Below are 20,804 nucleotides of genomic sequence, written 5' to 3'. Positions count from 1 at the left end.
CAGGTACAATTCACTCTATGACAGGTGGTAACACAAAAGTGCCTAGAAGATGGTCCCTCGACATGAATCCCAAGGCTGTGAATAACAAGAAGAAACCTCTAACGGCGATAGTGACTGAAAGGATACTGAAATAGTCACAAGAAGTTTGTAAGAAAGAAGGTTAGGGCTGGTGCTGTGGCTCAGCAGGTTAAGCCACCACCTGCAATGCCCAGCATCCCATATCAGAGCTCAGTTCCAGCCCTGGCTGCTCCTCTTCTCATCTAGCTGCCCTGTAATGCACCCGGGAAGGCCCTGGAAGATGGCCTAGGTACGTAGGTCTGGCTTTGGTATGGCCCAGTCCCGGGTGTTGTGATCATGTGGGGAGTGAAACAGTGCATAGAAGATCTCTCTCGATCTCTCTCTCTGTCTCTCTCTGCAACTCTGACTTGCAAGTAAATAAATGTTTTTTAAAAAAGAAACAAGGATAAGACAAAAGCTTGTAGCAGGTGGGCTGATGGGGCTCCTGGTCTAGACGACCCCGCCTACTGCTGGTAGCTGTGGCTCCCCAGGTTGCTGAGGGTGGGGCTCAGTCTGATTCGCCTTTGTGAGCTGCCCTTCTTGATGGCACATTGGGACCCTTGTGTCTCAGGCAGGATCATCACCTGGGACAACTTTTATTTCCTAGGGGGTGACCTCCTGCACAGGAACAGATGTTTTGACAGTTACTTGGGGAACTTACCCACACACGTTCCCTGGTCGGAAAACTGGTAGCCCTCCACACACTCGCAGCGGAAGGTGCCTGGGTGGTTGTTGCAGAGAGCGTGGCTGCCACACACTGACGGCTGCTCTACGCATTCATCAACATCTGCAGAAAAGAAAAAAATTCTTCAAATGCAAGCTTGTTAAAAAATCTTCTTCAGGGGCTGGTGCCGTGGCTCACTTGGTTAATCCTCCGCCTGGGGCAACGGCATCCCATATGAACTCTGGGTTCTAGTCCCGGCTGCTCCTCTTCCAGTCCAGCATTCTGCTGTGGCCCGGGAGTGCAGTGGAGGATGGCCCAAGTGCTTGGGCCCTGCACCCGCATGGGAGACCAGGAGGAAGCTCCTGGCTCCTGGCTTCAGATCAGTGCAGCACTGGCCATAGCGGCCATTTGGGGGTGAACCAATGAAAGGAAGATCTTTTTCTCTGTGTCTATCTCTCATACTGTCTATAACTCTACCTCTCAAATAATAATAATAAAAAAAAAAACCCTGAGATAGATTAATTTTTTAAAGATTTATTTTTATTTTTATTTTTATTTGACAAGCAGAGTTACAGAGGAAGGTAGAGGCAGAGAGAGAGGTCTTCCATCTGCTGGTTCATTCCCCAAATGACTGCAAAGGCCAGGGCTTGGCCAGGCTGAAGCCAGGAGTCCAGAGCTTCTTCCAGGTCTCCCATGTGGGTGCTGCGGCCCAAGCACTTGGGCCATCTCCAATGCTTTCCCAAGCATGTTAGCAGGGTGCTGGATTGGAAGTGGAGCAGCCAGGACTCGAACTGAGGCCCAACTGGGATGCTGGTGCTACAGGCAGCAGTTTTACCCACTACACCATGGCTCCAATAGATCAATATTCAGACAAATTTTTGCAGTCCAAAAGGAAGTGGAAAGAAAGATGTGTGTGTGTGTGTTTGTGTGTGCACATGCATGCACGTGTGTGCACAGGCCCCACATTAGGGAGTAAACCCCAGGCCCTTTTTCTGAGTAAAGGTTGCTTTTTCCCCTTCCTCTCCTGGAGGTCGCTGCTGAGGCTGGGGTCCATGAAAATGAGTCACTCATCAGTGTGGTAAACAATGTGGGAAGGACACGGAGATGGTATCTAGACAGCGAATAAGGTTTCTAAACTTGAGAGCATATTTAAATATGCGATTGTTTGAAAATATTACCTTTCTCTAACTACAGTCACCAACATAAGTTGCCCCACTTAAAGACCAATGGGATTTCTGAATGTTATCTGAGTTATTGGCCCTTACAGAGCAGCCTCAGGCACAAGCTAGAGATGAGGGTGGGAATGAGGGGATCATCCACCAAGTGTGGACTTTCCAGCTCCATCTGCCAGCTACGAACAGCAACAACACAGGAGAAGAAAGATCATTCCTGTGCCCGCTGTCTGCACTGCAACTCTTCAGAGGATGTCCCCGCACGGATGGCTACACACGTTGCACAGACTGCAGGGCTTGGTGGCCTAGACACAACTGCCAGAACCAAAAGCTCTGAGCAGCAGGCTTCCATCAGGAACAGAGTACCATCACCAGGGAAACATGTCTAAGCTCCACTCTGCCCTGGGAACTTGGACAGAAAGACAAGTCAAGGGTTACAAGAAAGCTTCTAAGGTGATAGCACTCGTATGTCTGACATCAACAACCATGGGTGAGTCAGAGCTCAAGGTCAACGGGATGAGGGAGTGGATGGCTCCTGAGCACCACCTCCACCTCCATGAAGGCCAATGCACAGAAGTTATCCTGGCAGATACCCTTTTTAAAAATTGTTATTTATTCAATGGGAAGACAGACAGAGCACCCATACACTGGCTAACTTCCCAAATGCCCACATAGGGCTGCATGAGGTTGAAGCCAAGATACAGAAACTCAATCCAGATGTCCAATGTGGGTGACAGGAATTCAATTACTCGGAGCACCAGACCATCACCACCACACCCCAGGGTCTGCATTAGCGGGAAGCTGGAGTCAGGAGCCAGAGCCGGAATCAGAACCCAGACACCCTGATATGGGATGTGGGCACTCAACCAGTAACTTACCTGCCAGGCCAAACACCCACCTCATGGTTGACACCATTCTTTAGGAACAAGACCCTAGAAACTCCCCACTCATATCACACAGTATTTGCAGTTTGGAAATTCTTCCTCATGTGTGATTTAACTCTTCTCTCCTAGAAACGGGGGCCAAGACCTTAACCCTTTCTTTAGTGGACCAGTGATAACTTTCTTACAACATACTATAGTATCTGCTTGAGGATGAGTATTCCTATTGTCCAGCATCTGGTCAGCTTTTCTAGAAAGAGTTTTCCTTTCACATAATCACTCCCTAATTCAGCTGGAAAACCCTCGAGTATTCTTGTAAGTAAGTACTGCTTCCCTTTTTATTATTTCTAGAGTGGCTACTTTGCACATATTTTCAATGACTGTTAAGTCCTGCAATTTGTCTCCTTATGCAAAGGCCAAGATCTTCTCATCATTGACTCATTAAATGCCTTCTACAAACTGGAAAATTATTCAATGAAATGATTCAATTAACCAAAACCATCTCTAGAGACTCCAAGCTGACAGTTCTATGGGAACCATTCCACCATGTACCACAGAGTCAGAGAGCTCTGGGACTCGACTCAGCATCAGCTCCAAACTACCCTGGGGATTCTCCAGAAGATGTCTATCCAAAGCTATCCCTGTCTTGGATGCCATGTGTTCTTATAGCAGTGCTACACACAATGATTAAAAAAGACTCATCCTCATTCTCCTATAAGATACTTTCCCAGTCAAAAGAACACATGAAGTGGTCTGCTTAATGCAACTTCCTATTAAAAGCCTCATGTCTCAATGCATTAACACTTTGAGGCACGTACCAGTGGCCAAGAACAATGAGTAGGCTGACTGGGACATCCACACATTCCACAGAGCTAACACACCAGAACATTCACTAACCCCAGGACAAAAGCAAGTCCACATGCGACCACCTGTGTGCCTGGGAAAGGACATCCAGGGATTTTCCATGACAACAACAGATTACCTAAAAGCCTGGCCAGTTGTGCTTTCTGAAATGAAGCACTCCCTCTATGAAGTACTCTCACACTGGCATGCTCAGAGACCAAAGCAGAATCAGTCCAAAGGGCATGTTTCAACAGGGGCAGGTTGGGGCATCTCCATACTTTATCAGTATTCAGGTGACCCATCAAGTTGAAGCAGGGGTGATAAGTCTAAGTGAAGCAGCCCCTCTCCAGAATGATGTCTGTCACCATCTTCACAGCCTGGGCAGGTTCCACTTGTGTACACACACAAACACACACACACACACACACACTGTGTCAAGCTGCTCCAAACTGGTCTGAGTCACTTCAGCCATTGAAGACTGTCTGGCTCTCTGGAGAAATACTGGGAAGCTGATGATACAGGTGAGTAGGGACAATGTCTCTTCCCTGAGCCTCAGGCTAATTCCTACCACATGCACAAAGTTATCAGCAACCTGGTCAATAAGCACACAACCTTTGTCTGTAAGCACAAGTCCCCACCCTCCAACATTTCAGGCAACCCAGTAAGCATCTTATGGGACAGCATGATTCCCTGACAGCAGGATCTGTCAGGACCTTTCACGTTCAATCAGCGCTTCAAATGCACCATTAGTTGGGGGTGATGGATTGCAGACCAGGACATTATCCCCCAATTCTGAGGCTACTGGGTCTGCCCGGTTCTTTCACTTTACTCAAGCAAGGGTATAGAGCACCATCCATCGTTCCGACAAACAACATATGGGTTTACTCCTCATTACAGCAGGGACACCCACTTCTAGCATTCCTAATGCTCATTAGCAAGTCCTTTGTTGCAGATAAGGTAGTGCTGGTTGAAGGAAGGCCTTCACATCCTCACCCTTGGCAATGGACTAACTGCCCTTTGGTAGTGGATTAAAATGTAATAATGAGCATAAGAGAAACCCATCTCCATGGAAGTATCTGAAATTAAATTATAAAAAATAAATGCAGGAAGAAAGCAGAGTAATATCAGGGCTTCAAACAGAGCCTTCAGTTTAAACATAACTCAGTGGTTCACTTTAATGAGCCTCAGTTTTCCCATATGTAAAAAGAGCAGTCAACCTTACATCTCTTAGGGTGGCCACCGTAAGATGAAAACAAAAACAAAAACCAGAAACTAGCAAGCGGGGCTGGGGTTGTGGTGCAGCGGATGAAGCTGCTGCTTCTGATGGATGCCGGCAGCCCATATCAGAGAGCCGGCTGGGGTCCTGGCTGTTCTGCTTCCTATCCAGCTCTCTGATAATGCGCGTGGGAAGGAAGCAGAAGATGGCCCAAGTGCTTGGACCCTCCACCCATGTGGGAGACCAGGATGGAGTTCCTGGCTCTTGGCTTTGGCCTAGCCCAGACCTGGCTGTTGTGGCTAGCTGGGGAGTAAACCAGTGCATGGAAGATCTCGATCTGTGTCTTTTCCTCTCTCTCTTTTACTCTGACTTTCAGATAAATAAATAAATCTTCCTTTAAAAAAAAAGAAAATAACAAGAGATGTCAAGGTTATGGAGAAATTAGAACCCTTGTGCACTGTGGTGGGAATATAATATGGTGTAGTCTGGAAAACAATAAGGTGGTTCCACAAAAAAAAAATTAAACCCTTTGATCCAGGAACCCCACTTCTGGGTAAATATTTAAAAGAACTGAAAGCAGACACTTTAACAGATTATTTGCATGCCCATGTTCCTAACAGTAATATTTGCAACAATCAAAAGATGGAAACCACCCACATGGCCATTGATGGATGGATGAATGAACAAAATGAAGCAAATACATATAATGGAATATCATTCAACCTCACAAAGCAAAGAAAATTCCAAGACACACAAAAATATGGGCGGGGGGGAGGGCTTGATGACATTATGTTACATGAAACAAGCCAGACACAAAGAGACAAATGCTGAAGGTTATGTAATGTAGGGTGGCCAAATTCATAGCTATAGGTAGTAGAACGATGGATTCCAGGGGTTGGGGGAGGGAAGCATGAGTTATGGTTGGATGGGTAGAGTCTATTTTCCCAGATGAAAAGAGTGCTAGAGATGGAAGATGATGATGGTTGCACTATAAAGTGAAAGTACGTAGCACCATTGAACTGCACACTTTAAAGTGGGTGAGATGGTAAATTCTGTTATGTGCATTTGACCAAAATTAAACATATTTTTGAAAAAAAAAGGAACAAATGAATCTATAGCAATAGATTCATTGCAAAATTAGACGAGATGGTATTTGTGAAGAACTTAACACAAACAGAGCTTGGGTAAATCACAGCTCCAATGGAGTGAAGTATGTGGAAATTCTATTCTGCTGCTTAGCACTGATGCATTAAATCAGAGGAAAGACAGGGACAATGCCCTAATTTTACAGAGGAAACAGTGAGTGCCGGTCACAAACAATCCAGGCATGGCACTCCTAGCTGTACTTACCCCAACCACACTTCCTCGCCCCAGCACTCTGGTTTATAGAATCTGGATGGTTCCTCCCTGCCCACCTTCCCAGCTCCCCCATGAGCCAGAACCAAACGCTGCCATAACAAGTTAGCCCGTCTCCTCGGAAGCCAATGGAGCACTTGCAGGTGAATTGCGTCCCAGGGCCAGGGTGACAGGCAGCGTTGGTGTCACAGCCATGAGTGCCAATGTAGCAAGGATTTTCAAATCACCGTCTGGAGGAGAATATATATATAGGGTGAGAATTGACAAAGTAAATGTGACAAAATGTGAATTAGTGGAGCTTAGTAGACAGCTAGGCTGTTTTCAACTGTTCTGGAAGCTTGAAATTATTTGAAACCAATACCAAATTGAGAATAAATACAGTTTGTAGAAACTACATATAGGTACGTATTGTAGTAATATTATTTTATCTTTAATTGATAGAATGTGTTGGGATGCTTGATGCAGACTGAGGTGTGTTTTTGCTCATAAAAGGCTGAAAGGAAAGACACTTAAATGCAATTAACTATTATTTCCACCCAGGTTTTACAGCTCTGAATTACACTTACTTTCTTTTTCACACTAAGTTCTCTACAACAAGCGTCTGCTATGTCTATAATTAAGGGGCAAATGATTGCAACTCGGTGAGGTCCAGTGCATTTCCCTCTAAAACCCTGGAGAGTGCTCCAGCCCTATGAGGCTGCAGTGCTGCTCCCTGAGGGTGGCCCTGGGGCTCACCTGAGCTGGAGTAGTGGTAGAGCTCAGTGTAGGGCTCAATGTGCACGGAGGAGCCGAATGGGATCTGTGGCACGCGGCCCTCCAGCTCTGTGTCGATGGTCAGGTGTCCATGCTCATCAATGCCGCTGAACTGCTGCTTAATGACCAGCTTGCCTGGGTACCCCAAGAAGGTCACCTCCGCCTGGCGCGTGAACTCGCACCCTGGAAAACAAGATCGGCCCTGTCACTCGGCTGTGGCGTGAGCACGCCCTCCTTCCCACCCTCAGCTCACAGGGTGGTGCTGCCAAGACAGGAATATGCAGGGACCTCCTTGGAGGAGGCTTCAGTTTGGCCAATGGATCATGGGATTGCTGACACTGAGGACATCCACACGGCCCAACTGAGCCAGGCACAGAGGAGAGGAACTGCTTCCCAGCCACAAACCAGCATCTGAGATGGGGGCTCAGGGGTCATGTGGGAAAGAGCAGGGGACCCGGGTTGGACTGGAGCTTTCCTAGATCCTGGCTGAGTGATCTTGAATAAATTGCTGAACCCCTCTGAGCCTCTGTTTGCTGGTGATTAAAAAGGGACACAATCTATCTTGTGGAAATTAGAGACAAAGTATGCTGAAATGTGCTAATCCTGGCCAACTGCCTGTTTCAGTATACCCTCTCAATTTAAAGAGTCCTTTATTTTTCAGTTTAAAAAAAAATTCAAAGAATTATTTTGTTTTGTGACATGTAAAAATCCTACAAAATTTAAATGTCAGGGTTCATTAATAAAGTTTTATCAGAACACAACCACATTTCTTCATTTACATAGGATCTATGGTGACTTTCTCTGTACTAGGACAGGGTTGAGTGGTTGCAACAGACACCATGTGGCCTAAAATATTTAGACAAAGCTTAAAATATTTACTGTCTGGCCCTGCTTAGAGTCACCCAAGTCCCATGCAGACAGCCAGCTGGGACCGCAGGTCCTGGGGGAATTTAGAAGGATCAGCGTCATTCACCAAGATTTGCTGTTGCAGGGCCTGTGTGAAGGCTTCCTCTCCCTGGGACCTGCTGAAGCCGATGCACGTTACCAAGCGTCACCAAGAGAAGTTAGGCCACAGTCAAGGCAACAGCAGTGTGCAAAGCCCTGCAGGGAAGAAGCTGGGCTGTGAGTGGGCCTGTAGCAAAGGAAAGAGCATCCTGCTCACCTGAGAGTGCAGATAGGGCTATAACACTCAGAACACACACGCCTGAGGAATAGGGAGAGAAAACACGGGGCCCTAAATGAGTGATTCCTACAGGCAGATTCGGCCTCTTTCAAATACGTATTCACAGATGCAAGATGCAGGCTCCTCCACTCCAGCTGTTCCCAGGAATGGCTCCTAGCAAGTACAAGGGGCCTGGCCCAGGCACAGCCAAGGGAATGCCCCCCATGGGACCTGCCCACATGTCTCTGGAAGACTGAGTTTCCCTTGACAGGGCACCATCCCTAAGAAACTCCCGGGCAATGCTGAGTCCCTAAGACTCTAGTTCCCTTCCCTGAGAGATGCTGAGGATGCCATGTGTCCATCTCAGAGGTGTTTAGAACAGGAGGCAGGCTGCAGAAAGGGAATGAGGGAGCTGTAAGCCCTACGCTCTGGGCTGTGAGGGAGAATGAGCTGAAGTGATTTGATTTGCTGGATTCTTCTAAATCTCAACTGTGAAATCACTTCGTGATCCAAAACACGATTTCAGGCAGCCTCAGTTTGTGTATGTCAATGACACATCGGTGTGAATTGTACCTGCTCATATTTCCATTCTGTCTCTCTAGACAATAAGGATGCACCGGTAATTCTTTTGCAGACAAGCGATTGCTTCCTTTTATTCTCAGGCCCCTCCCCTCCCCCAGTGTGATTTTAATGTTGGATATAAATTACCAGTGATGCTGAACCCATTCTTGAATCCGTCCTGCTCCACGGCAAACATCCATCCAATGATGCCTCCGATCGGGGCCAGAGGGAGCAGAGAGTACCCCACGGTCTCGGGAATGGTGCTGATGGCTGTGTAGGAGCGCCCGTGGTTCATCACCACGTAAGAGTGCAGGTCGGTGTTCTCAAAGACCACGGGCACCTGGCTGGTCCCCACGAAGATCCTCCCTTTCACCTTCCCATTGACTCGCTGAGGGGAGCCTGAGGCACAAATGAAAGCAGGCAGGGATCACTTTCAAAGAAGTGTGACACGTCTGGTAGGACCTGGACCCACACATGGAGAGAGAGAGCCAAGCCGGAGTAGCTGTGCTTCCTGAGAGTTCTCGTGATCCGTGTGCCACGAGCCTTGGAAAGCCCAGCACTCCTACTCTTCCACGTGCCTGGTAACAGACGGCACGAAAGCTGGCTCCACTGGAACTTCAGGGCCATGCGAGAAGTGAGGAGTAGAGCACGTCACCAGGGATCTAGAATGCCAGTGACTGTGGAATCGGTCACTGCTAAGGGTAAAGGGGACAGAAGCACGCATCTTGTTCAACAGCAGGGCTGACTGGATGGCCCTGATGGTGACAGACACACCTCGTGCTCTACAAAGCTCTCCCTCCGGGGCTGGGATTGATGGGCTGAGTCCCAAAACCATGTCTTGTGCAAGCCAGGACAGACTGGGAGGACATCACAGGCCACAGGCAGGCCTCTGTCACTGACTGTTCTGCTTAGACAGCTGGGAACGATGTAACCGGACCTAGTATGGCAACTCTAAAAGCTTTCTTAAGGACCAGGCATGTTGTGGTGCAGCAGGCTAAGCCGCCGTTTGAGACCTGCATCCCATACTGGAGTGCCTGTTCGGGTCCCAGCTACCCTGCTTCTGATCCAGCTTCCTGCTAATGTACACCCCTGCAGGTGGTGATGATAGCTTGAGAGCTTGGGTCTGTGCCCGTGGGAGACCTGGAGGCAGTTCTGGGTTTCTGGCTCTCATGTGGTCCCCACCCAGCTGCTGTTGTCTTGCAGGGAGTAAAACTGCAGATCAAAGATCTGTTTCTCTCTTCCTTTCAAATAAACTGAAAATAAATAAATAAAAACTTTTAAAAAGCTTTCTCAATAAACTGACACATAGCATATCTATATAGGATTCATGCTTAAAAATTACACTCATAATGTTGGCAGGTACCTGGGGAAAACTGCTTACTGCAATAACACAAGGCAATACGGTGAATGGTCCTTTTCTGTCACATGCATCTCTATAATGTTTACTTATAATTTAATATACTGATTATTGTCTAATCAGGAGAAAATAAGACCTAGAGAAATTAAGTTGCTCTTGTTGTATGACCCAGCCATTCTAATTCCAAGGAATACACCCAAGAGAATGGAACACATAAAGCCACACAAAAACTTGTACACGTATGCTCTTAGCAGCATTATTCATAATATCTCAAAAGGGAATTAACCCAAGTACTCATCAACTGATGAATGGATAAAAAAATATGGAATATCCACCCATAGGGAAATTATTCCATTAGAAGAAAGAATGAAATACTGACACATGCTAAAACATAGATGAATTCTGAAAACAATATGCCAAGTGAAAGAAACCAGATGCACAAAATTACATGTGGCAGGATTCCATTTACATGAAATGTCTAGAACAGGAAAAGAGGTAGTGCCAGAGAGTAGATGAGAAGTTGGCAGGGGCTGGGGAATTTGAGAGAATGAAGAGTGACTGCGAATGAGCACAATGCTTCCTTTGGGGTGATGAAATGAAATGATCGAGATTCGGAGGTGGTAGTTACATAACCTGATGAATATATCAAAACCCACCTAACTGTATACTTCAAAAAGTCACGACACTGGTTAAGATGCCACCTCCCATATCGGAGTCTGACTCTGGCTCTTGACTACTGCTTCCTGATAAAGCTGTGATGGTTCAAACAATTGGGTTCCTGCCACCCACGGGGGAGACTTGGATTAAGTTCCCAGCTCTTGGCTTCAGTCTGGCTCAGCCCTAACCATTGTGGGCATTGTGGGCATTTTGTGTAAATGTACGGTTCTTTCTCTCTGTTTGTCTCTCAAATAAATTTTTTTTTAAAAATTAAGGTAAGTGAATTACATCTCAAAAAAGCGAAAGGCAAAGAAAGCAGTAAAACAAAGGTCACCTTGGATTGTTTAGGTTTGCTGTAGAATTTAATTCTGTTGATGATCATGTATCTTATTTATCTTCCTAGATTACAAATATGCTAGCAGCATAATTTTCATACCCAGCTACCTCACTTATTCTTGGAAGTCTCCCTCACTTAGTAAGTTCTTGGAAAATTTTATTGAATAACCCTAGACAGATCGCTTGTACCTGAGGGTCACTCAGGTCTTGCTGACCTTTTGCCATCTTCTAGAAACTTAGCCCTGTTTATGGAGCTGCTGACAGGCCAGGATACATTCAACCCAGAGACCTTGTGTGCACATTGTGTCATTACACTTGGGAATGCTGTGAAGTTAGCAAGTTAATAGCACAAAAATGCATCCTGGGAACCACTGCAGAAACAAGAAGGAACACCAAGTTCGGGAAACCAAACAAAAATTTTCCACCAAACCTTGAACTAGGAAAAAAAATTTTAAATATCAAGAATCCAACAAATATTTAAACCACAGAACAATTAAAGGGTATAGATACAATGCCAAATATGTGGTTGAACAGTTTATTGCATCTGAGGTAACCACCAAACACAAACTATTCAGCTTTTGAGCTCTTTTATTTGGCGTGCAAAGAGGTAATAGGTTGCTCCTTGAGAAGAAGATTTCGCTGTGGATTCTGGAAGGTTTGCACAGGGTGGGAGAAGTAGAGAAAGCCAAGCCTCAAACAAAGATGCAAAGGCACACTGTTCCCATGGGTGATGTGGTTTGGAACAGAAAACACTTTAAACATGTTGAAAACATCCCCCCAGATATGAGAAGCATGCTAAATTTTTTTTTCAATACAAAAGGAAGTATTAAAAAATACTCACTTTATCTGATTGTAACCTAGAAGGAAACAAGTTTTTGTTTTTAGCAAATTAAAATGATAACAACTTAACTATAGCTCTGGTAGGGGAAATCTCAAAATCAGGAAACATTCCTCCAATGGAGTTTTATTCAGTTACATTTTGCAAAGCAATGGAAGTTCCCCCATTAAACACACAGGAAAAGTGACTTGTGATGCATCAGACATCTTTTCTGCATATGAAGGGGCAAATGTCCAATATAGTGGGGTTTGGGGTTTTTCATTTGTTTTTTCTTCTGGTATGTGGTTCTGACCTCCCACAGGAAACTATAACCAAGGCCCTGTATACTTGTACAGAAAGGATTCTTCTGACCTGCTGAGAACATGAAATCTGGTGTTTCACAATTATCTTTTTTTATTTGAAAGGCAGAAGCAGAGGGGAGGGGAGGGACAGAGGGAGAGGGGGAGGGGGGAAGTGGGAGGAGGGGGAGAGGAGGAGGGGGGAGGAGGAGGGAGAGGGAGGGGGAGAAGGGGAAGGGGGGAAAGCGAGGAGAGGGGGAAGTGAGGAAGAGGGGGAGAGGGAGGAAAAGGAGGGAGAGGGAGGAGAGGGGGGAGGAGGAAAGGGCGAAGAGTGGATGGGGGAGGGAAGTGGAGGGAGGGAGAGGGGGAGGGAGACAGAGAGGAAGAGGGAGAGAGGAAGAGGGAGAGAGGAGGAGAGGGGAGAGTAGGGAGAGGAGGGAGAGAAGGGAGAGAGGAAAAGAGAGAAAGGAGGAGAGAGAGGGAGAGAGGAGATAGGGAGATGGGGAGAGAGATGGTGAAGGGGAGAGAGTGAGAGACAGAGTTACCTTCTATCTAGTGCCTTGCTGCTTCAAATGCTGCAGGCTGAGGATGGAGTTGGGAACACCATCTGGGTCTCCCATGTGGGTGGCAGGAACCCAAGTACTTGAGACATCACCTGCTGTCTCCCTGGGGTTTATATTAGCAGGAAGCTGGAATCAGAAGTAGAGGCAGGACTTGAACCCGAGATGGGAGGCAGGTATACCCAGGAACATCTTAACCACTAGGCCAAAGCCCACCTAGGATGTGGTCCTTTTGAGGGCAGAGTTTAAAACTAATGTCAGCGTCCAGCCGAATCCATCTTAGAGTTAGCCTCACAACAGGTCTGGTATGGTCTACCACATCCATCCTCCAATTTCAGGGGCCCAAGGAAAGAAACACAAGGGGAGACTGGTATACACCTGACCCACAGCCTTCTGGGATGGGAACCAGAGGATGGAACATCTCTGTCTCTCTCTACATTAATGGCTCCACCTCTACAGATCAAACATACACAAGAAAATTACCTTCTGCAACACACTGCTTGCCATTCCCCGTGTAGCCAGCAACACAGCTGCAGCAGAAGCTGGTAGCATAGTCCCTGCACTCTGTCTGATCATCACTGAAGCAGATTTCTACAGCCTTGCTAAAAAGCTTTTAGAAGTTTTAGACCTGTGATAGCCAGCCTGCTAGATTCTGCTTTGGGTCTCATGTTTATCAATAACACAGGCATAAGGTGCATAAGGATACTTCAAACCAAAAGAACAAAGAGCACAATGTGTCAGACGACTGGAGCTCGTACCTGGGCAGGTGCTTACCTTGCCTTCTTGGATAGGGTCCTGGTTAGGCCCTTGGTAAGCAGCCACAGATTCCCAAGTGACAACCACCACGCTGCTGGGTTGGAACGAGACCTCTGGGAACCCTCTCTGGACACATTCTGCTGCCAGCTGCATGATGGAGGGAGATAAGTCTTCTCGATAATAAACCTTCCTGAGGCCATCAGTCGTGTCCAAGTCCGCCAGGAAAGGTGTGACCACACCAAAGCTCGGTGGGAAGAGCCCGGGATGGGATTCCTTGGCCAGGGGTTCGCTCATGGCAATGATGCCATTTGTGGTGACCTGTACAAAACCAAGTATGGTTAGAAGCAAGGCAGAAAGGACTTCTTCCCCGGACGGACCGAGCACCCACTTGCAGGGTGCTGCCACAGATGCCCGCAATATGGGAAATACAGTAGAATCAGAGAACAGCAAGAGCCTACGTTGCAAATCCAGCTTTTGTTTTCTATGCAAGGGGGGCTGGTTGAAGGAGCACGGGCAAGACCTGCAGGGGAGCCTGACTCTGCCACATGCCAGTCGCTGGACCTCAAGTGAGTGTCTTGGGATTCACCTCTCAGGTTTCCTCGCGTGCGCCCTCCTAACCTCAAGTAAGAAGATGGGAACAAGAGTGCTTCATTTACTGCATGCATTATTGAAACATAAGTCAGTCTAACAGCCTGAATTCATTTACTCTCTAAGTGGAATAAATTGTAACTCCATACCAGGACTGTGTTAAGTGCTTAGGGCACAAAAACAGGTAGGATCCAGTTCTTGCCTTCAAGGAACCCACAATCCAGATGAGGAAAAGGGCTAACAAGGATGATGATAAAACAAAGCATCAAGAAATAAATCTGGGCTGGCGCTGTGGCTCAGCTGGTGAAGCAGCCATCTGTGATGCTGGGATCTCATATGGGTGCCCCTTAAATTCCCTGCTACTCCACTTCCAATCCAACTCTTTGATAATGAGCCAAGAAAAGCAGCAGAGGATGGCCCAGGTACTTGGGCCCCTGCACCCACATGGGAGACCTGGATGGCGTCCAGGCTCCTAGCTTCAGGCTGGCCATTGCAAATTTGGGGAATGAACCAGAGGATGGAAGACCTCTCTGGCTGTCACTGTCACTGTCTCTGTCTGTCTCTGTCTCTCTCCCGTTCTCGCTCTCTCTGTCCCTGCCCTTCAAATAAAAAGATAAATCTAAAAATAAATAAATATGAATGGGGCACTATAGTCTTACTAATTATTTTGGATAGTTTAATATGTTAGAATAATAGTTAATGTTCATTAACTATTTACCATGTTCCAGATGTCTTACTAAGATTTAATCCTCAGGGCTGGTGCTTTGGTGTTGTGGGTGAGGCCGGTGCCTGCAGTGGCAGCATCCCATATGGGTTTTTTTAGAGTCCAGGCTGCTCCACTTCCGATCCAGCTCTCTGCTATGGCCTGGCAAAGCAGTGGAGGATGTCCCAAGTGTTTGGACCCCTGCACCCTCATGGCAGGCCCAGAAGAGGCTCCTGGCTCCTGGTTTTGGATTGGCCAAGCTCTGGCCATTGCAGCCATTTGAATAATAGACAGAGGGAAGACCTCTCTCTCTCTCTCTCCCCTTGCCTCTGCCCCTCTAATTCTGCCCTTCACATAAATGAATAAATATTTTTTAAAAATAGATTTAATCCTCAGAATTACCCTAGGGGACTAGGGACTGCCAAGATACCTATTTTTCTGATAGGGTGAATTAGGTTAATCAGCCGATCTGCCCAAACTCACTTAGTAAATGCAGTGACACTGGGCTTTGAACCCAGGGAGCTTGACCCCAAAGTTGGCTCTCTTCATACTTGGACAGTCTTCTGGAAATCAGTAATAACTGCCTACTAAAAGGTGCTATTACTCTTACTCAGCGAAAACCCACACTTCTTTGGGAAAATGAGCCACTGAGGAATGGTGGCAAACAGCCCCACAGCAGAGGGGACCCTGGGCCTGCTTCGAGTTTGTGCTAATGAGTGACGCTTGACATGCATCCCCTTTCTTGTTACTGTGCAATCCATTGACAACACAAAATTTCAACCCAATGATCCTTATACTTAGAGAATCTGTGAAGTACGAGAAAAACTATGTCCCAATGAAATGGGAGCAATTTGGCAAATGGTGCCCGATACTGTCCTTTAAAAGGCTGCAGCCTGGAAACACAAGGATCTAAAACAGTGACTCTCCACTTGTCAGATCAGATTCCTCACTTTCCCAGCACATGCCATGCCTATTCCCACCCTCAGGCATTTGTTCCTGAGGTTCTTTCCCTCTGTGCCTACTCAAAGGGACCTGCCTGTGAAGTCTTACATGTTATCTCTGTGAAGTCTTCTCTCACTACTCTGCCTCCCAACAACTCGCATGTCTATTACCACATGTTAGCCTGAGTGCTGGAAAGAGCTAGGAGTCAGACACAGACTGGGGTTGAACTCCAAGCTTTGGCATTTAACTGGTGGTACACACCTGTGCATCCCATAGTGCGATGGAGAGAATTTATCTGAAAAGAGATGGGAGGGGGTGTTTTGAGGATTAAACACCAGACACAGGCAGGTCTACTCCACGAGTAACTTTTCTTTCTTGCTGGGTGTGCCTTTCATTCTCCCAACAGCTGGACTGCACAGACCACCCAGTGCTTACCCATACTCCCTAGCAATGCGCCTTCTCTCTCAGAGTCATGTGAGGGTTTCCATCAGCTCAAAACAGCATCTACACAGCTACAGGTAGGGGTGGACACTGAGCTGTCAGCAGATGGCTCTTCACCCCCTTGGGAGTGCAGCCCTCAATTGTTAGCCTTCTTTGAAGATGGCTTCCAGCACAAACAAAAACAAACAGAAAACTACCCCACCTCAGGGCACATCTCCACCCAGGGGAGTCCTTATCCAGTGACTCACTAATCTTAACAAAGGGTCCAAAGATCTCCATAGTGGTTCAAGAAAAGAATTTCATGGATCTGTTAACCAGATGCTGAAAGGATTTTTTGTTAAAGATTTATTTTATTTGAAAATCAGAGTTAGATTTTCAGCAACAAAGGGAGAGATCTTCCATCTGCTGGTCGACTCCCCAAGTGGCCACAAGGGCCAGGGCTGAGCCAGAAGGAAACAAGAAGCTTCATTTGGGTCTCCCAAGTAAGTGGCAGATGTTAGATAGGAAGTCAGATATCAGCTTATGTGTCTGTGTGACATAAAGGCCTAAAGAGAAGACGTCTATGTCCAGCATATGCATGCATCTCAAAGCTTCAGGGGCAGCCCAGTGTTGGCATCCTCCCCTGCCCCCTCCTACCTGATAACGTGCCAGGCGGGGGTCCCCACCCCTTCTGCCTGATAACCTTCCAGGTGCAGCCCAGTATCTGCACTTCAAAAGCCCTCCCTGCCCTTCCTCTACAGGGGCCCAGCACCAGCCAGACTTCCCCCTGTCTGATAACTTCAGCAAGAAACTCAGAAGTTTTTCTATTTACATACAAAAAGCCCTTTGTTCAAAGGGGAGCAGAGGTGGGGAAGCAAGACCCATCTCCTTAAAAACCCCCAGTCTCAACTGGACTGCTCTTTCAGCCTTCTGCCTCTTTGCTGAGTCGCCCACCTAACTGCCCAGGTGTAATCTCTCCACTCAACCATGTAACCTGCTCCTCCCCCCAGTCCAAGCAACTGGGCACTCTCTCCCAGGTCCTGTCTGGAGAGGTGGCCATCCCTTCTTACAGATGTCCTTTTCCCTAATAAACTTTACTTTACTTTCCACTACTCTGTCTCACACCTAAATTTTTTCTTGCCTGAAGACAAGAACAGATGTTCTTCTTACAGATGTCCTTTTCCCTAATAAACTTTACTTTACTTTCCACTACTCTGTCTCACACCTAAATTTTTTCTTGCCTGAAGACAAGAACCCTGCCATTCACCAGTAACAGTAGGGGCCCAAGTACTTGGGCCATCTTCCACTGCTTTTCCCAGTCCATTAGCAGGGAGTGGATCTGAATTGGAGCAGCCAGGACTCAAACCAGGACCAAAGGGAATACTGGCATTGGCTTTACCAGCTATGTGGCAGTAGCAGCCCCAGGAATTTAATGTTTTAATACTCACCATTTAGCATTTCCTTTGGTTATGGATGTAGGCAACAAACCAATCTAGCAGCAAGTCTTGGTTTTGTTGCTAACACAACTCACAGGTATTTCAGTATCACACTACACTTGCTGCAGTGGTTTCTGAATTGCTCAGTCCTCATGATCTTCAAAGGTCAACAGTTACAGGATCCACTGCTGGACCCACTGCTACACCCTGTTACTCAATGTGGTGGACAGGAAGCATACCTAGCACTCTATAAATATGTGTTGTTGGTTGTTTGTTTGTTTTTTTTTTTTTAAGACACAGAGAGACTCCGATCAGCTGGTTCACTCTCCAAATGTTAGCAACCACTGCCAGGAGCTAGGAACTCAATGCAGGAACACAATTCCTTGAGCCACCACAGCTGCCACCCAGGGTCTGCCATAGCAGAAGGACTGAGTCAGGAACCCAGCTGGACTGACTCCAGGCACTCCCATATGGGACATGGGTGTCCTAACTAATACCTTTTAACTTCTAAGCCAAAGCCTGAACCATTTAATATTTTGATTGGGTTTCCTTGGCAATCTTGTGGATTTTATTTTGTACATTCAAAAGCATTAAGGTGAAAGAGGGTCTTCAGGCTTCATCAGGCTGTCCAAAGGGGGGCCAGGGCTTTTCTTTGTGGGTGCTAAGTGGAGGGCTCCAGTGAATCCTGTTCAAGAGTTGCCTGCCAGGCCGGCCGAGAGCACAGCCTTCTCTCTGGCAGTGTGGACGCCCCACCCCCCTCCCACTGCTGGAATGCACGTAGACCTTATAAGAAAGCAAAATGGTGGCTGCAGGGGGACCAGCAGTAGTGAAAGATTCCACCAAAGTGACAGCGCCTCCAGGTCGACCAGGTCTACCAAGGCTCCAGAGAGCTAAAGGTAACCTGACCCCCCTCCTCACACATCTGGCCACGCCCCCGCCACAGTGACAGGCTCAGCCACAGGAACTGGGAATCCTAGGGCGCCCTGAACTCTGGACTCCGGGTCCAGACCAACTGGAGAACAGAATCACTGCCAAGACATATCCGCGAGTCCATACACAAGCACACACGCGGCCCGTTCTGGCCTGGAACCGCAGGAGTCCCCAACTCCGGCCCTTCTACGGACCGCCTGCACCGGTCCCACTCGAGCTGGGCCGGGTCCTGGCCCCAAATGCGCGGGACAAAGGCGAGGCGGGGACTGACTTCCCGGTGGCGATGCAGCCCACAGTTGCAGGGGAGGAAACTCCGCCCGGGGTCCTGGGCGCCCGGGAACCAGAGTCACGGCAGGGCGCACGCGGGGCCCAGCAGACCCGGAGAGCGAGCCCCTCGATGACACGGCCGCGCGCTGCGGAGACCTCGGCAGGAGCCTTGCGGGCGCGGAAACCCAGCGCCGCGTCCTGTGCGCGGGCTGCCAGCGGTCCGCGGTCGCGCCCGCTACGCCCACGTCCGTCCAGCTCCGCGGGCGCCCCCGGCGAGCCCCGCCTTCCTTCCGACGCCGACCTGCCCCCCGCGGCCTCCCTCCAGCTACCCTACACCGCCCGCCCCGGGTCGCACTCACGTAGACCGAGTCGATATCGGATCTGTCGTAGAAGTGGAGCGCCCCGCTCAGCTCCAGGGCCGGGGAGACGAGGTCGTCCCCGTCCTCCAGCTCCAGGTCCCCCTGCCCCGGCCCGAACGGGAAGAGCTCCTGGCGGCTCAGGCAGCCCCCAGGCCCCGCCAGCAGCAGCTGCAGCAGCAGCGCCCGCATCCACGCAGCCCGCATGCTGCCCAACTGCGAGCCCGCAAACTCAGCGCTCTGCGGCCGCCGGGTGCGGAAGACCCAGATGTAACCGGACGCCCCGCCGCAGCCCCTCCACGCCTCCGCCTCCCGACGTCCCCACCCCGGGAAATAGGGGAGGGGAGCCGAGGGGAGATGGGGAGGGCCCCGCCCCGCCCCGTGCACCCGCGCAACGCGGAGCGGCCCAATGGCCACAAGGGGGAGGGCGAGGGGCGACCCCCAAGTCTCCCCAGCCCCGGCCAGGGCGGGGATGGGGGAGTGGGCGTCGGAGCGCGCGACGCCGCAGCCCACCCGGTTCCCACAGAGCGGCGCCTCCCGGAGAGGGAGCGAAGCGCGGGACTGCAGCGCTGTCCTCGGGCCAGAGCGGGCGACGAGGACGTGCTCTGGATTCGGGAACCGAGCCCCCGCAGGTCCGTCGGCGGCGCTGGGGGTCGGGCTCGCTAGCCTACATTCAAAACCCGGTTAGGGCGCTGCGAATGAGGGAAGAAGAGGCTCAGCCAGGAGCGTGTTCCTTCCCACATCCATCCATCCGTTCAACAGTTTTTGGGTGTCTGATCCTCCGCTCTCTGTTGGGGAGGTTCAAGTAAACAAAACCAAAACAAAACATAAAGCAGGGTCCCACCCTTTGAGACAAAGTCACGGGTGCATTAGATAGTTCCGTGCTGGCCTGGGTGGGGATCCCAAGTGGGAAAAATCAGCAGGTCAGGGAAACTGGTGGTGGGACGCACAGCAGGCCTTCCAGCAGGAGGGGGAGAAGGATCGCGAAAACGCGGTGGGTTCAAGGCACCGCCCCCAGCAAAGAATCCGGGGAAGGATTGTGCAAGGAAAGCCTGGAATGACAAATGGAGGAATCCAACCTCGCCCTAGCACTCAGAAAAAGAGCTATTGAAAAGTCTCCAGGAAGGGAGATAAGCGGTTTAAGTGGTATCCTAAATATCGGTTGATCATTCATTTGGCACAAAGTTGAAAGCAGAAACAGGTGTAGGTCTGTAGAGACCCGTGAGGGGTGGGAGGGGCACGGACGAGAAAGAAGGAGGTGGAAGTGGAAAAGGAGTCAGAGAGGCATTGGGATGGAAGAAGGAGCCAGACCTGTGCTAGGAGAACAACTGAGGTTAAAATTGGGCTCCAGGTTTTGTGCCTGGAGGACGAAAAGGCAAAGCTGCCTTGGATGGCCAGGGAGATCCATTGGGACAGCTGGCATGGGACACGTGTCTGATGTTAGACCTGTTAACAGGACAACCCTGTTGCTGTCAGCAGCTGCAATTAAAGACCTGGAACCTACTTTGTAATCATTCTCCCAGTAAACAGCAAATTCTGCAGAGCACTCTGTGGACCTGAGTCTGGCACCAGCTGAAAACATGAGAAAAAGCCAATGAACTACTTGAGCATGCGGTTTTTGATCTACTCCTAATATCTTTCCTCTTTCTTATAGATGCCTTAGCCATCAGAGAGAACATTTCAATAAGGCCAGGCTGCAGGCACCACCCCTGGGT

General features: G+C 48.8%; 1 protein-coding gene across 1 annotated transcript in view; it reads right to left on the bottom strand.

Annotated features, from left to right (window-relative positions):
* The window catches only part of LOC103351035 (nidogen-1), a 50,369-nt gene extending 30,459 nt beyond the window's left edge, over positions 1-19,910 (bottom strand). Inside the window, exons 1-6 of the mRNA XM_070054982.1 lie at positions 19,093-19,910; positions 13,466-13,765; positions 12,682-12,820; positions 8,813-9,064; positions 6,925-7,125; positions 719-844 (exon numbers count right to left, since the gene is read on the bottom strand). Coding sequence (XP_069911083.1) covers positions 719-844; positions 6,925-7,125; positions 8,813-9,064; positions 12,682-12,820; positions 13,466-13,765; positions 19,093-19,296 — 1,222 coding nt within the window. The 5' untranslated portion in view covers positions 19,297-19,910. The remainder of the gene's footprint in view (positions 1-718; positions 845-6,924; positions 7,126-8,812; positions 9,065-12,681; positions 12,821-13,465; positions 13,766-19,092) is intronic.
* Between the last annotated feature and the right edge of the window lie 894 nt (positions 19,911-20,804).

This window comes from Oryctolagus cuniculus, chromosome 13 (assembly GCF_964237555.1).
Source record: "Oryctolagus cuniculus chromosome 13, mOryCun1.1, whole genome shotgun sequence".
In the NCBI taxonomy this organism is placed as follows: domain Eukaryota; kingdom Metazoa; phylum Chordata; class Mammalia; order Lagomorpha; family Leporidae; genus Oryctolagus; species Oryctolagus cuniculus.
The sequence above is the reverse complement of the archived record's forward strand: the minus strand, read 5'-3'. Positions and strand labels throughout refer to the sequence as shown.